Here is a 17,348-nt window from a genome sequence, read left to right as displayed (position 1 = left end):
ATTTTGACTTATAGCGCGGCGATAGCTGGACACGTACTTGCTTGCCGGGCGGTCTTGCTGTCCCGTTATGACAGCAAAGTTGCTTCGGACCGTCCTCAGGCTGGCCAAGACCTGGATCAAGTGTGAGAAAAATTTTTGGTCTCAAAATGGAGGAGGGATGTTTCCGTCTGAGTTTGCGAAACTTGCTTGTGTCACATGAAATTTCTTATTCAATCAACATGGCCCCTGACAATTTCACCCATTTTAAGGATGTAAGTTCAGGCTTAGTAAGCCACCTGGCTCAGCCTCCTAGCGGAATTCTAGATGGCGCTATTCAGTCGAGTCACTGATTAGAAGTGTGCTTATGCAGGAAAGGAGTGGTGAGGCACAAGCTCTGTTTCTCTGCAGCAGTGTTTGGTGTCCAAACCTGATACATGCGGGAGCTTTATTATCCAGCATGCGGAGTGAAACAACATGATCCAGCAGTATTGGATTCAGCTCTTCTTTCATTGTAATGTGAGCACAACTGTGACGCACATGCGACGCACAAGCCGGGCGATGCCGGTGGGATCTCTGACCCTGGACCGGGGCCAACATCATGCTGAGGGGCTTTTTTTTTGTTCAACCAAAAAAGCTTTAACAAAATCTGGAGTTCATTATCTCTGGTGAGACTTGTTTTTCCTCCAGAAACAAATTAACTTGGTTCCTGGAGCATCTGATAAACCGATTGGACAACATAAAGTTGACACTCTGGAGTCATTTTGGAGGACTCACCTGCGCAAACGGGGTGACAATCATGTCTTCTGTGTGACTGAAACACAAAAGGCAAAACTGCGAGTCAGAAAAGTAGATTAACCACTGAAAACACCCTGGCGTGCTTTTATAACCCCAAAATTAGACAGAAAAAAAGAAACAAAAAGCAGATATGTCTGAAGAATAAAAGTTCACTGCAAATATTAAAAGCATTTTTCAACCAAGAATAATTTCATGAATGCATCAGCAACCTTTAAAAAAAAACATTGTATTAGTGATCTCTTAAATTGTATTTCTGAACCAGAAAAGTATTTCTAAAAATACACTTTTTTACATTCTCCTCCGTTGGGTTTTGTGACTGAAATGCTTTCAGTTTCCGACCCTTTATAATCTCTGATTTGGTCTTGTAGTGTTTCCAAAGCAATATGATTCCGGATCATTTTGTAAATGTAGTAACCACAAATGTGAAAAATAGAAAAAAAACAGAATAAATAAAGGTAAGATAAAATATTTCAATATATGCCATTTTAAATATATAATAAATAATGTAAGCATAGTACCAAGACATTGAAGTTGAAACTAATCATAAAACTCAACCTTTCAGATGCAGTATCTAAATATCTTTGTTTTAATAGAATTGTTATGCTCACATGTCAAAAAGAAAACTCACCTTTGATTTCTATTAAAGTAACCATCAGATATGGCAATCTAAACCACCAATGCAAAAAAACCTTTGCTGAGCAAGAATTCTTTTTTTTTTTTTTTTTTAAAGATCCAGCCATCTGGTTGCTTTAATGTGCCTTTAGCTGAGGTGAGACTAAAGTAAGAAGCTGTAAATGTGTCATTCTTAATGAGCAAGAAAACATTTCACCTTTGAAAATTAAGTAACTATGTTGCATTACCCTCAATAAAAAAAAGAGAGAACCTCATTCTAAAAAACATCAAATCCTCTTACGGACATTACAGACATGATAACAGAAACAAAAGTCATGCACTTTGTCTGGTACAGAAGGTGAGAGTGATCAAACCAGGGTGGACGGGGAGTTGGGCAATAAGAACTGGAACATACAAAACCAAAAAACAAACAAAGCATGTTATTGTTCATGACGTCTGTTTCAGAGTCACATGCACAAAAAAGAGGTGTTTTGGGGGTTTAACAGGGTCACGGGTGACTTTATTTTTAGTGGTGTTGGTCAGGAGGGAGTAGTGGGAAACAGCCGTGGAGGGAGAGCGTGAGAGGGCTTTAGGGGAAAAGTGTTTTTTATCTTGTTTAATTTCGTCATGTTGTTCTCACCGAGGATTCAACCAGTTGACTTCCCAGTGCTTCAAGCTTTCTTCCCTTCAAAACACACAGTGGATGATGAGACCGGGGACTTTTGATTTAACAACGATCTTCTGGAGTGGGAGCGGAGTTGGGGAAAGGCTTATGAATATCGGCTTACTTTTTCATGACTTGTTAGAAACAGTGGCCACACAGATGGATCTATATGATGGCTTTAACTGAAGGCAAGCTAAGTGGGGGTCATCACAGCAAGACACAAAAACTACACGAGAAAGCACCCACTAAAATTGGAAATGAAATACAAGAATTGATCAGAGACAAAAACAGGCTCGAGTTAGGCATTATTCAAACATAGAGACGTTCTACTATTCAGGTGCCAAAACATGAAGCAGTGATCTGTACTTATTAAGAGAGTCCAATGAGAGGGGAAAGTCAAATAACATTCATGACCTCAAGGAAGGAAAAGCATTGTTAAAGTAGCAGTATTTAGATGTAAAGATGTCGAAACAAATAACTCATCTGGGGATTGTTACCTCAGCTGACTGGGGTCCATGTAGACCTCTTCAAGATGAGCCACTAAGTCGACCTTTTATATTACCTTGGGGTCAGCAGAGGCCAAAGAAGTCCTCCGAAGCGAATACCACTTTCTATCACGACCAACACTTGCCAAGCATGAACCCTGCTGAAGAAGGCAGGCCACTAATGTGAACCTGCCACTGCAGACCAGGAGCTCCCGTTCAGATCTTTGTTGTGACACAAAAAAGCACTTTCTCTTTAGATCTATTAGTTGATAATCCACCATTCGGAGGAGAGCAGCAGTTTCAAAGTGTGCATTAAAGGACATGTGAAGACATTACACGGTCAAAAAGCAAAGCGATCTGACATAGAAGAAGTCACTAAAGAGTAAATATAAAGAGCTGAAGGCTTATAATCCATCTTTAAAGCAACCCCCGACGAAACTAAAGAAGTCTAAGGTCACCTTTGTTTATGATTAGAACATTAAAAATGTGAGTTGAAAAAAACAGCTTGATGCAATGTTAGAATTGTGAAGTCATTCTACAAGCAAGTGCGTGAGCACTCAATTCATTTGAATGAAATGTATGAAAAGTTAACCACCGATCCATTTCACTGTTGATGTCGGCCGATCACTTACAGGTCACTTGCAGAGGAGGGGTTTCTGGACGGGCCTTTGGGTGAGAGGTCAAAGTCTGAGTCCGAGCGGTAGAGGAAGGACTCCCGCCGCTGGCTGTGAGAGAAGTTGGCCTGCAGCACCAGACCAGAACCAGGACTGGCCTGGGGATCCAGAGGACTGCGGCCCACTGACAGTCCATTCTCCACATCGAAGCTAAGACAAGAGAAAGGGAGTTCTGAAGTCAGTTCAAGTCACATCAAAAATAGAATCACTCCCTGCTGCAAACAAGCAAAACCAGGCACACACTCTAGAGTTTCTGGTGGATGGAGGAGCTCTGAACTGTCCCGTGGAGACATAAAACATCTATTTGGACTCCATGATTCAGCTCTTATAGTCAAGGACAAGGTAGCGGGAAAGAAGTCAAGCACTCAGTCACGCGTAGACAGTGGAGAAAAATGAGCATTTAATTTAGACTTGCTAAACAATGGGGATTTATGGAAATATAAATACACTGAAAAACACAATGAAGAGGTGTTGAAAGCTGGCAGGAATAAATCAACTCTATTTCTGGCCTTGGTGTGTGAAAGACCTGGCAACTGCCGCTGAACTGATCAGCGTGATAACAGACACAAAAGCGCATTACATTTATCATCAACTGGAAAAGAAATAAAATCATGGTCAGAAGCACACTTCATTAATGGTGGGAATCGTGCGTGAGTAACTGGAGGCAGGTGAGCGGCGAACAGCGGGTAGAAAATGATGAGAGCAGCGTGGAGGGGTCGTGTGAGTGGAGGGCTAAAAATAGCCGCCCAGGTGAGGAGGAGTTCCCATTGATCAAACAAGAACTGACTATCGAGAAATGCTAAATAAAGCCACGGCGACGACCTTCTTCACAGTCGACGCACGTTCCTGCCACTAACCAGCTCTTCTATCCTCAGACGGGTGAAAGGCACACGCAGAAGAAGAAAACTTCTCGCCCTCTATTCAAGAATCCAGCCAACCTTCAGGATACAGACACCCATTATTCTGGCAATCATCCTGCCCTCACTCATGAACAAGACCTCATGATGCGCCACCATTTGTGTCCCCTCTCTACAGTCTGAGAATGATGGACCTCTGGAGAGGAACTTGAAATCCCTTGGTCTAAATGACCGCATGAAGTTTGCGACCACATTCACATTCTTAGATCTTCCGTTCTCACAAGCCGGATTACAGAAGTGATTTATTGGTTTCAGGAAATGACACCATAGACTGGCCAACTTTCCTGCAGAAAAATAACAGATGCAACTTGCAGCACTGGCCTTTAATAAGATTAGATTAGATTAGATTAGATTAGATTAGATTAGATTAGATTAGATTTAATGCCAAAAATGTGCAACTATTTTTCAGCATAAGCTTGGTATAAAAAAAACATTTCAGGAAAGGAGTTTTCAAGTACCTCCATCTTGCTGACTCGGGTACCTGAATGTTTGCCCGTTATTATTGTTTCTATTATTATTTTTGAACACATCCTTTTACTTATGGAAGACATGTAAAGACTCAATGTCAAAGCGAATCTGAGCTACATATCACGAATCTACAGAGCCTGTCCTCTATCTCAGAACAGGGTAGAGACAGCAGACAGTTAAACAATTTCAGTTCACTTTCACATTAAACATATGAAACAACTGCATATTTAAAGGGATGAGTGGCAACCCTAGGACTGTTTAAGCATGTTAGCAACAATGCTAATTAGCATTAGCACTTGGCTGGATCAACTACTTTATTCTGCAACTACAAATACAGTCATGAATCTTCCAGATACAAATATATTGCAACAATGAAATAATGGTGCATGTGTCTATCATCTTGTCACAGCTATCCTGAGCGGCTTTGTTCGCTACAATTCTTTTCTTCTCACTTGCATGTATATTGAGAGACAAGTCAGATCAAAGGGCTCTGACTAGAGTCTGACTAGCCTTAGCGTGTAAACACAGTCAAGGTCTTTGATCTTTTTCTCAGCTCCTCAAAGGTCCGTGCGCTGGGATGAACACGCAATGGAGTATTGTGAGTACATTTAAAGAGACACTCAAGTGGAAAAGTTCATCCCCATCCAATGAATGTTCAATGAATGTTATCATTCGATCTAAAAATGCATGAGAGTTATTAATCCGGGGGAAAATCAAGGTCAATACCAAAGGTCATGTTTGGTCATTTTTTTACTCCAGGGATAAATTAGCAGCCCAAATGGGCTAAAAACACAGATGCAGGGTCTAAACCTAACAAGTGTTTTCAATGCAACATCTGCAGTGTGCAGGCTTCATTCTGAAAATTCCCTCCCTCCATCCTTGCATAGATGCAGCATGAGGACAAGACGTTGGTGTATTACTGGCTATTACGTAACAGCAGCCAAACAGAAGCCCCCGTCCCGCCATTCATGTGACGGATTCAGACACGCTGACTGCACTATAAGTAGACAACAGAAAAGTCAGAGGAAGGGGAGAATGCAAGTGAAGGGGAGGGTGGTACGGGAGCGCTGGGCTAAGGTGAACGACAATGTGAACGCACCCAGAAAATAAGCACAAAATGTTCAGACGTTTTTGGAGTGACAGAGCATCTGCAACAGCTGTGCACACGCTGGTGAAGTGGTCGGGGCCGTGCTTTAATATGACAAACTGAAATAATACTTTGATGATTTACCAGAACACCTCCCACCCCAAAAGATGCTGCAACCCCTGGCTGCTCCTGCATGCTCTGACCATAAACACATTTCTATTTTTACTTCTGCACCACGCTTCTGTCTCCATGCAGCTAAATTTAGCCTCCCACAGCAAGGGGACATCGACTGCAAAAAGCAGCGATGCATCTAAAAATAGCATCTAAGGTAGAACCCTCATCCCGCCACTCTCCTCTCCCTCTGAGTTTTTTTCCCCCCTTCATTCATGAATATTTATCGAGAAGTTTCTATTTGAAGCTGATGTGGCGCTATAAATAGATCACAGATCGCAATATCACCCACGTATTTCCCTCGCTGCTATTTAAATTCCTGCATCTTCTCTCCATTTCTCACAGTTCAGCAGGGAGCACACGTGGAGTCCTGACTTACACACGACACTGACGGGAATCTACTTCAACATGAAATTCATCATCAGGATGCGTGAGCGAGCTGAGCGAAACTTCCAATAAACCGGTCCCCTCCAAATCAAGGCATGACTCAGTCACACACAGGCACAAAATCTCAGATCAGTGAGAATCGATGACCAATGCATCAAGTTTTAGACCTCGAAACGGCCTTAATTAGACACACGTGAACAGTCAGCTGTTGTTGCTACGGCAACACCAAATGCATGATATGAGGCTATTCTGGTTGGCGATGGAAAAGCGCTGAATCTGTACTCAACCATATAATTTCTCTCAAAGCTTGTAAATGTCCATAATTTTGCTGATGATGGTGTCAAAAGAGATGAACCCCAAAAAATATGCGTTGTCACGACTAGATTTGAATTTTGCTCGAGCCATATTCAAGGATCTTTAAATTTCACTCTGACCTTTGAATGCCATTGCTTCCGGAAGCCTTTGTTTCTTCCTTGGAACCTTCCTATATACCGTTAAAAATAATGAAAGACGTTGCACCTAGCCCTCTAATTTAGCAGAAAAGACCCCCCCGAGGAGGTAACGTTCAGATCCTTCTCCACCTTTTCATGGATGGCACCTTGTGTAGAATACCAGGAGTAGAATAGTCACTTTCAAAAGTAGACACCTTTGACAGCTCCACAGCCCCTCGGGTTAAAAGAGAGAGCACACGCTCTGACTCCGCCCCTCCCTCTGTGTCCTCCATCCTTGTCCACTGTTTTGTCACCTCCTGTTACTAGCTTGTCTTCGGTCTCCCAAAACTTTACTGCTGCCAAGGTCACAACCACAACCCTTTCCAACCATCACCTCATACTAACCCTAAGCCCCGCCTTCCAGTTTGTGTCACAACTGTCTCAAATGTACAGTTGGGTTTATAGAAAGGCTATTGTTGTTATTATTATTCGCTATCTTGTACTTGTAATGCTAATACAGTTAATAAATCTAATATAAGCTAGATGACTGAACTAAATGCTAATACTATTTTCACTATTGCATTTAATTCATTCAGACCAAACTAGAAACATTCATGGAAGGCAATACAATCCAAGTTATTCCTAGTAATGTTCTTGAAACGCATGTTCAGGGATTCGTGTGCGACCTGATGCGTGTCCTTTCAGTACATGTCTGCTGTACTGTTTTTGACAGAAGCATGGGTTAACTCTCTTTATTCCACAGTCTTGTGTCTCTAAGAGGTCAAAGGTCAGTATCCAGGCTCATAGACAGGAAGGCCGTGTAAAAACACAAGAGCTTTTACATGTCAGCTCTTTAACTGCGAAGCCATTGTCTCTTTCACATACCAACAAGTCACACCCACCCACTCGCCCCACTTCTCCCTCTCTGACACCCCCTCTTCAGTCCCATTCTCAGCCCCAGAGTGACAAAAATAACAAAACTTAGAAAATAACAATGTTCTGTGGGAAGGTGTTGCTAAGCACAATGCTGAATTAAAAATATGGCAGTTAAAGCAGCAAGGAGGTTCCTGTTCACTTTAGCTCCAGGGTCCCCCTACTGGGTGTACTTGGAACTGCAAAGATTGAAATCAGCAGTAAGATGAAGTTATGCATGGGCATGAGTGAATGAATGCCAAAATGTCGAATTTGAAGTTATATAATATTCCATCCAATAGGAGAGGCAAATACGTCAATGGTTTAGAAGTAGATCTTTACAAATCAATACTATTGAGCAGCAAAAGTTAAAAGAAGTTAAAGGTAAAATAAAAGCAAAAAGAAGGAAGGAAATTCAGTTTTCTCAGGGCTCACATTTTAGACCGTGAGTTCTAATTCACAATCTTCACATATATGTATGGAAAAATGCCAAATTTCTTTTGCAGTTCTGCTCTGACCTCATAAGGGTTCCCTTGGCCTTTATAGATAAAGGCCAAGGGCCCCATGTGGCCCGCGGGCCACAGTTTGCCCTCGAATTTAAAGGGACAGCAGGTTAGAAACTGTATTCATGAAATTTAAAGAAGAAAAAACAAATTGTTTCGATATAGTTTTATAAGTAATAAATGTATTATGAGTTAAGAACTAAATTTCTACGGTTATTTTTGGGTTCATTATTGCATGACAAGCTGTATGAAATGTAGAAAGTCTTACAACTTAATTTTGTTTCCAACTAGTTGTCACATTCCTCCACTCTTTACATGAGAAAAACCCAAACCGTGGCTTGCTACAGCGTTACCTAAGTGGTGGCTGGTAAAAAGTGATTGATGGTAACCTGTCAGTGGCCCGGATACCCGACACCCTGCCTGCGTCACCGCGTGTCATGGCAGCGTCAATCCCATCTGGGGAGCTTTAAAATACAGAAGCTGCAGGGCAGATCAAGGGGGAAGAGAGGGAGAAGAGGCGGGTCTGTAAACCAGGGCAAACTGTCATCGGAACCGTCATTCATCATTCCCAGGACCTTCGCTGCAGCCGAGGGAGCATTAGTGACACCCACGGGAACTTGAAAGACTGGATCGGCCTTTCCGCCGGCAGCCATAGTAGATTATCGTCACAGAGGATGTCTATGTTTTTTAAATGAGCTCTGAAATTTCTCTTTAGATCTATTGCAACCATTTACAGCCTGCGGTTTCACCAGCAGACATTTGCTGGTGGCCCTTCACCCGTCAGATGACAGCACGAATTACCATAACTGTCGCTTGATAGTTGGAGAACAGAACGCGTGGCCGGCACTTTAATCTCACAGGATCATCTTTTGCTGAGTCAGCATTTGATACTTCTTATGCCTCAGCGATCAACCTTTATGACGTAGATACACCACATGGAAGCCACCTTTCTGTAGGTAAACCGGTGAATTACCAACATGAAACCAACATGCTGCGAGTATATGTCTCTCTCTCTCTCTCTCTCTCTCTCTCTCTCTATATATATATATATATATATATATAAAACAACGTATAGAACAACGTGACAAATAAGATATTTTTCATATTTTATCTATTAATAAATGTCTTTGTTTTCATTTTATCATATAAAAAAACAAAAGCAAGATAGATTTTACCCATTGTTTACAAGCAAAATCTGGGAATTTCAACAGCCACTCACAACAATGGAGAATATTTCATTACAAGCAAAGTGACCGTCTCAGTCTGTATTTACTTGAGTGACATTGCGACGGATGGCTGGACCGCAGAACGATAAACTCAGAAGCCTCAGATTAAAGTGGAGGTATAGTAGTGATTATGGTTATGTGTCGGGTAAGACTCCAGGAAATGAACTGAAGTTTATATAATGTCCCAACAGTGAGAAAAACATTGCTGTGTGTGCACTGGGAAGGGTGTGGCGTGTGCACTGTATGTGATTAAAGCAGAATAGTTTATTTTGCAGTTAACTCTGGACGTCCAAAAGAAATAGATGAAGGCTGTAATCTCTGGTGGATTTAATCACTATTGGGTTGGTGGCTGTAACGTGATGGCACTTGACCTCTCATGAACTTGTAGCAGTTGCTATGTGTGATGTTCTTATCTGCCAGAATGATACAAGCAAGCTACCACAACTAGTGTATAGGGAGAATTCCTGCCCTCATCTGGTAAAAACAAATCCTGTACTTCACACAGCAACATGCCACTACATTCTGAAAAAATCCTGTAGTCTGTAATGCAAATAAAATTCCACTTCTGACACCATTTGTTGTGGTGAGTGCAAAATGGTTGCACAAAGGACCAAAGAACACAACACACTCGTGACAATAGTTGGCGAGAGGGGCACCTTGGACCATGGTAATGTTTCTGAATGTGATTTGAAAAAAAAAATGCTTTGGTCTCAGACTGCCTCTCACTTCTAACACAACTTACACAACAATGAATGGACTCCAGAGTGATCCAGATTTCACTCACACTGGAATGTAATTTCAAGCACCACCATCAACTTTCGTGGCAGGTGTAAACCCTACAGACAGGTTTAAGGATGCTTCAGTTTTGGCGGAATCAAAACCTTCTCTTTCAAAAGAGCGTTACATCAGGGACAGGTATCAGACGCATGACCTGGGACTAAAGCAGCTGTCGACAGTCAAAGTTTAAATTTCAATTCTTTTGTATTTCCTCGAAATCCAAACCCTGTCCTTTTTCTTATCTGCTGCAAACATTCCAACAATTTTATTGCGCGGAAATTGTTGAGAAACTTTTACATTTCAATGTTATAAGTCCTGCTCTTTGTCTCTCCCTGGGTGAACGTTGCGGGCTGGAAAACAAGGACATCCTATACATTGTACATGCTGTACCGTTGTTGAGTGAACACCATTGTTTAGGTAGGTATGCCTCACTTTAGATAAATGTTATGACTTGAAGTAACTTTGGAAAAAGGACGGAGCAGTTTGAAGGCAGAGTGGGGATGTTTTGTCTCCAGTTATACACTCTCATACACAGTTTGTTTTACTGTCCTTGTGGGGACATTGTGAGGTTGCTCATGGACATAATGCTTTCCCCATGCAAAACAAATGGCTAACCTTAACCAGGACTCTGAACCAAACTTAAACCCAATTCTAAAGTGATTTTTAAATCTTCATCCCAAAATTGTGGCTTATAACCTTACTGTAGTAGTGGAAGTGTTTGGTCAAGAATTAATCCTCACAAGTCAAAGTTGATAAACATGTATCTCTCAACCTTATTCATCCAAAACAAATCTCAACCAGGACTCTAGCTTAAACCTAATTATAATGACCCAGATGTTTTCATCCTCAAATTGAGGCTTGGACTTGTGGAAGAATGTCCCCACGAAGCAAAATGTCCACAAGTAGGTATGTTTCCAAGAATTAGTCCCCACAATGATATATATACAACAAGGCACACACACTCCTCAGACGGTTATCCTCGGGATCGTATAGCTCAGCAAAGAAAACAGAGAAAGGAGAGTAGAAGAATCGAGGGTCCAGAGGTGAGCACAGACATAAATCACCAGCGGGTCTATAAAAGCGTCCGAATATGATCAGCCTGTAGGATTGGAGAGCAGCGAAGAGCTACATTTTGACAGCAGTTGGCTCAACAGTCGAAGGTGAAAACCAATACGGACAAAGAAGGAAAAAGACTAACCGCATGAATATATTACAATTTTGCAAACACACAGGTTGTTTCTTCAGTGTACGCTTATAGGATGGGCCAAATTTGAAAATTGTGCCTCAGGGGTCATGACTAAAACGCAGTACGAAACGAGTTTTCAAGGAAAACAAAAGTTTGCATAGCTGCAAAATAGAGAGTGAGCACCACAACAAATATCCAGGGAGATATTGTCCTTATTCTAGCAAGTCGGTGTATAGCTGTGCACAGGTGGCTACACTCATTATGACTTTCCTATTCCTTCAACAATTTTTTATATAGTTCACGATTACATTCCCAGTCCAAACATATTGTTTCTAATAATTACAAATAATAATAAATTTTCTAAAAATAAATAGAGAGATAATAGTGCCTTATTTATGATTTAGGAAACTACCTTCCCCTCAAAGTTATTTATTCTTCTATTTTCCCCATATATTATTTCGGATAAATTAAATGTAGTGCCATAACATTGTGCTTGTACTTATTTTCATTTTTAAATACAAATTTCTTCTTTACTTGAGAAACGTTTACACAATATATATCTTTCTTTTTTACATAACATTAAAAAGCTTCTTGGCATTTAACTGCTCACTGCTGGCATAAAAATTCTAATAATAAAAATCACTCAACTTATTATGAAAATAACCTTAAAAAGCTTTGACAGATGAAGAAAGGGGGAAGCTCAATTCACACTGTTCATGAACATAGTCATGATATTTTTTGGAAAAATCCAGTCGAGCCTCTGGTCAACATTTTTCTAAGGGGATTTTTCTGCAGCTACAAAACAGCTAATCACGGTCAGATCATCCAAAAGCCATTAACTGAGTCAGAGAAAGGGAAGTGCCATTAAAATTTGGCGCAAAAGAAAGTGGAGCAAAGATGGAAACTGAGAGTCGAACAGGTTACGTCAGCGTCCGAGAACAATGTGGACGAGAGCATCTTAGCAATATGAAAACAGTCAATCAGAAAACTGAGCAATTATTCCGTCGCGGTTGGAAAAAAAAAGGGTCTGGAAACCTCATCAGAGTTTGTGACTCTCGCCACACTGCTCACCAGCGAAGCCCTAGAAAGGCAGTTGCCATTACAGCTACTGACCAGCCGTCACCGTAAAGAATGGCAAGCAAACTGTCCGAACTGCAGACGGTGACCGTCAGCCAGACCCACATTCAAAGCAGTTTAAGTCAAAGCTCTGGAAACACTCTCAGACACATTTATCATGCGACTCAGGCCTGGGTGAATGATGCCAGGTGGATGGCAAAGGACGACATTTCTGAAAATGATTTATGTTCTGCAACTTTACACTTAAAACCATTTATCAATCTGGATAGGTTTGTAAGTATTATTTGGCACGCGAAAATATATCTCAACAGACAGCAACTTCATAAGATGAACATGTGAAGATTTGCTTTCCCTCTCTCCAGGTTCAACTGACAACAGAGTTTTAGGTTCGATAGACATTTACCTCCAGGAGCCAACCTGAGTTACCTCACTCGCGCGAAGCCTGCCAAAACTGTCTTCTTTGCAAAGCTCTTAATTCACATGCAATTACTCCAGGAATAAATCACACTCCTCCATCCAAACCGGCAAACAAAGCTCATACTTATATCGGCTGTCAGTTGCTCATTTAGAAGTCATCTTTTTCCACCCCTCCTGGCTGTCACAGCCTCCCATGTAATAACCCACTCGACATAAAACTTGGCCCAGAGCGGCTCGCGATGATGGAAGTCATACTTGCATGGTGGACAGGCAGCGGACTGTAGCGTCTGGAGAGCAGCTTAAAACCTCAATGCACATAAACAGAATTTTAGGTCTTGAATATTTAACTATTGCTTCTGACCAATTGAAATCTGCAGCCGTAAACAGCGACTAAGACGCCTCAAACGTGCACTACATTGACATGGAATCGCTTCGGATGAAAGCATCACTGACAGGGCATTATTCTCACGCACCGCTCGTCGCCACACGCACTTCCTGTTTCAATAAAAGCAATGACCAGATGTTGTTCATGATCCAGATGGATTTCAGATGAAATTCATGACATTTTGTTATGTCCAGAACGAAAACATTTCGCATAGCCAAAGGATTTCTGATCAGTTGTTGGCAGAAGCTTTGCGCCGTGACCAATGCGGAAATGACTCCAAGTCACTGATCAAGAAAAGACAGTTTCAGAACCCCATCTCACTTTCTTGTGTTGTTATTAGGCTGCTGCCATCCAGTTTTTACGTGAGGTCTCGCACCATATTTCATTGTTCGCCGTGAATTTCCTTACAAGACTAAACTTCAATACATTCTTCCAAAAATTCTTCCATTGATGACCTTGACACAAAAAATACAAGCTGATAACTGAATCACAGTTACGACTAATATCATTATGGAGATTTATCATTTATTTATCATTATGGAGACAATATTTATGGTCCCATAAATATGAAGAATACAAGTAATATTTGCTACAAACACACATATTCCACAGTATTAATCAGATATCCCTTTGCTTTTATTGCGTGAAAATTGTGACCACTAACATTTTTTGAAAATATTATTTCAAAAATAAACAAATAAAAAAGGACCCAGATTAGCTCGACCACCACTAAGATTTTCTTGTGCCGTCTCCAAAACAGACAGACTGGAAACGTATGCACAGCACATGAATCAAATCGTGACAGCCAAATTCATAATGGCAGTAAGCTTTGGGTGCTACGTTCAAAAGTTCAGAGGTTAATAAATATTGAAACTGAGATTCGTCATAAAGACACACGTCATGTAGAACAAGGGCTCAACATATTAGACAGTGTAGGCTGAGACGGCCTGGTGCTCTGTCTGTACATAAAAGCAGAAAACAAAAAAATCTTTCACACGATAGCAACAAAACAAACAGCTAAAAACAAAATTCAAAAAAAGTAACCTCTGAAGAAGCACTCAAAACAACTCCAGCAAAAAAGTTACCAGAGAACAAGACCTTAAAAATCAAATGCAGGCATCAGTTCACCATCTGTCAATACCAATATAGCATCAGTTTTCTAACCGGCAAGCTGAGAGACTCGGAATCAAGCTTATGAAAGGAGTTTTATGAAAATATATTATCGACTAATGAGGCCCGAGTTCAACTCTTTCTGCTGCCAAGTTGAATGTTGCAAAAACAAAAAAGCCCCGCAGCCAGCTCAATAATAGCGATGATGTAACTGAAAAAGGGGCATAAGCAGAATGACCTCATGCTGACGCAGGAAGCAAATAACCAAGCTCTAAGGATTTAAACTTCGAGGACCATAGACATCTGGGTAAAATATTATAGCCAAAAAAAAAGGCTCAATATTATGCTGAGCTAGTCAATAGGGTGAAATTAAACACGCTTCTAGAATGCTTTTACAGCCTTAAGCTGATTTCTGGTTAATAAAATTTAATAAAAAAAGAATATATGAAGGAAGCGTAACGTTTCAGAGCCGCAGGATTTGACTGCTGAATCCCCTTATCTGTCTCCTTTTAGGAAAAGCAGGTGCTGCTTTTAAGTGAAGCGGGGAAAACCAATAAGTGCCACCGGGCAGAAGAAGATCACCACGGCTCAGGCCGGGATGGCGAACTGGAGCGGCCCGCATATTTAGAGCAGATGTTTCCTCCTGCATCTCTTTAACACCATCCTGATCAAATAGCCTCAACCTTGTCCTTTTAAGGAGCGAATCCTCCCGTTATCTCGACTCTCGTCTGGAACAGTTGACGGCTAGATACAGGCTTTAAAACGCAGCGGAGTTGACAAACTGCATCTGGTCTCTATTGTCAAAAACTGCACATTAATATCCCTCTTTCCTTCCTGGCGACCATTCATCCACTTGTTATTGACGATTGAAAATGCAGTCGATCCCTTAATGGTGATTAAATATTTGCTTTATTGCGGCGCTAGATATGATTCCAGTGACACAAATACAATGTTTTATTTAGAAGTGTCAACTTCTTAAATATGAGATATTAATAGATTCCTAAAATGGGCAGCAGCGCGGCTCATGTGCCGCCGCTCCTCCTGCCCTCCACCTCGCTTTCGCCCCCAGAGCATAAACCTGAGCTATTGACTCGACTGATTCCCTGTCTCATATTTCTAATAACAACAAGAGACACATAAAGAATCTCATTTCAGCTTTTAAAAAAGGTTTTCAATTTTAGTCTTCTGAGTAAAACTTTTTTTTCACATACATGCAAGTGCTTCACTGAAAGCTGTTTGTCACAGTGTTGTAGGTGACCTAATGGGGCGTTCACTGACCATCTATTGGTTCAGTTCAACTAGCATCACCCACTCTTCTCATGTGTTAAACTCAAGGTCCGGGGGACAAATGTGGCCCAGCAAGTCGTTCAATGTGGTCAGCTATCAATGTTTCTAAAATTGGATTCAACACTGATTTAAATTATGTAAACGATCGCCTTCAGAGACCCAGGAAAGTTGGCGAATCAGTCATGTTTTCAGGTAAAAAGAGATTTTAAATGTTGAAAAATAAATACAAAAACTGAAAAAGTGATGCAGAAAATGATGAAGGTACATGTGTACGTGTTCGAAGAGAGAAGAAAACAGAGTACTTTGGATTCTTTATATTCTAAATGACCACTGAAATGCTTCATGCATTTCAGCCTACTATAACTACCTTGTAATGAACAAATCTATATTCTCATCGGCCCCTGATTTTTGTGTTGGACATTCTTGTGTGGTTGAGTTTCGCACCCAACAACACTGTGTGATGAACAATTCAGAGCTGCTGCTGTGTGTAATGGCACTGTGATGGTAGTGTGACTGTTTATTAATAATGGAAATTATATCACAGCTGATATAAATAAACACATTATGTTGAAAAAGCATACGATGTATTTATTTTTTGCTATATCTACTTCATATTTATGATGTTTTTGTCTGAACGGTTGCAATGATCTCAATTTAAACTTAACTTAATTTAGCTGGACTTGGTTTATGTTTTTCATTAACTCTGACACACAGTTGACTGACAATTAACTTCCCCAAGAAAAGCCAGCGAACCAAAGTCCTTGCTCAAAGCGACAAAGATTTCCTACAGCACTTAATGCAGTATTTTGAGACGAAAACAAAGGCGCTCACTAACTTCAAGGGTGTCTGAAAGGGCCGTTTCACATGCGCCCTCTTTCAAAGTTCTCAAGTTTCTGCTCCCAACAGCAGCTGGACTGCTAGAGGGCTGAATTATAACATTTATAGATGTTTTAGTGTAAAAATAACAGCATATTACTCAACCTTCACATTGCTTTTAAGAACCAGTTAAGTCATAAGGGAAATCTAGCAGAGAAAAGGGGCTTTTGAATCACAATACTTCACTTACTATCATATTACTAGTTCAAATAATGTTTTTCTAACTTTGCTAAACAGGGAACTTGAATGTGAGTTTGTCTCACGAGTGAAGGAGTGTGGGGGGGAAGACAGTGATGATGGAGAGCAACAAAAAGACGGAGTGATAAGAATGAAATGGCTCTTAATTACCGCCTGCGCCTCTGCATGATGTCAATAGGCCTGTTGACAGCGCATGGTGATCCCCAAATGTTCCCACTCCGCACAGTCATACTCCGCTCCACAGAGCAACAGAACCCACAGTTGGTGGGCACACTCATCTTTCTTTAGCCTACTCTGCTCCTCACCCTCCTCTTCTGGAGCGTTCGGCGGTTCTCCCTCTCTTGGTTCTCCTCAGCTTGCGGCTGCTCTCATCCCTGCAGTGCCTGGCCTGCTTCCTTGTCTCTCTGTCGTGCTGTCCGGCGCTCCAAGGCTTCCGAGGGGTTCTCATTACCTCTGGCAGGAGGGCAGCCCCGACTCTAGGACCGGACGGAGAACTGCATGCTCACGCGGGCGAATCTTCTCCTGGTCTAGATGATGGGAATGGCTTCAGCTTCCTGTGAGTGTCCCTCAGTCTTCTCTGCATCTGGAGAATCACCACGCTCAGCACTGCTCCACCCCTGCATGTAAAGCTCCGGATCTAAAAGTGGCTGCCCTCTTCCCCTTCTGACTCTCTGCTCCCCCTCTGCTCTCCTTCTGTTTCCTCCTCCTCTCCTTCGCGACTGCG

At 41.4% G+C, this 17,348-nt stretch overlaps 1 protein-coding gene across 5 annotated transcripts in view; it reads right to left on the bottom strand.

Annotated features, from left to right (window-relative positions):
- The window catches only part of pde4ca (phosphodiesterase 4C, cAMP-specific a), a 43,955-nt gene that overhangs the window by 7,318 nt on the left and 19,289 nt on the right, over positions 1–17,348 (bottom strand). For 2 of the 5 annotated variants that reach the window (XM_053884013.1, XM_053884015.1), the window contains 4 exons: positions 3,168–3,359; positions 2,027–2,071; positions 754–790; positions 38–111 (listed from right to left, as the gene is read on the bottom strand). In XM_053884013.1, coding sequence (XP_053739988.1) covers positions 38–111; positions 754–790; positions 2,027–2,071; positions 3,168–3,359 — 348 coding nt within the window. Of the gene's footprint in view, positions 1–37; positions 112–753; positions 791–2,026; positions 2,072–3,167; positions 3,360–16,774; positions 16,903–17,348 lie in introns of those variants that run through there. The other 3 variants (XM_053884014.1, XM_053884017.1, XM_053884016.1) reach the window with 2 other exon arrangements.

Source organism: Synchiropus splendidus, chromosome 13, assembly GCF_027744825.2.
Source record: "Synchiropus splendidus isolate RoL2022-P1 chromosome 13, RoL_Sspl_1.0, whole genome shotgun sequence".
Taxonomy (NCBI): Eukaryota; Metazoa; Chordata; class Actinopteri; order Syngnathiformes; family Callionymidae; genus Synchiropus; species Synchiropus splendidus.
This window is presented reverse-complemented; position numbering and strand designations above follow the sequence as displayed.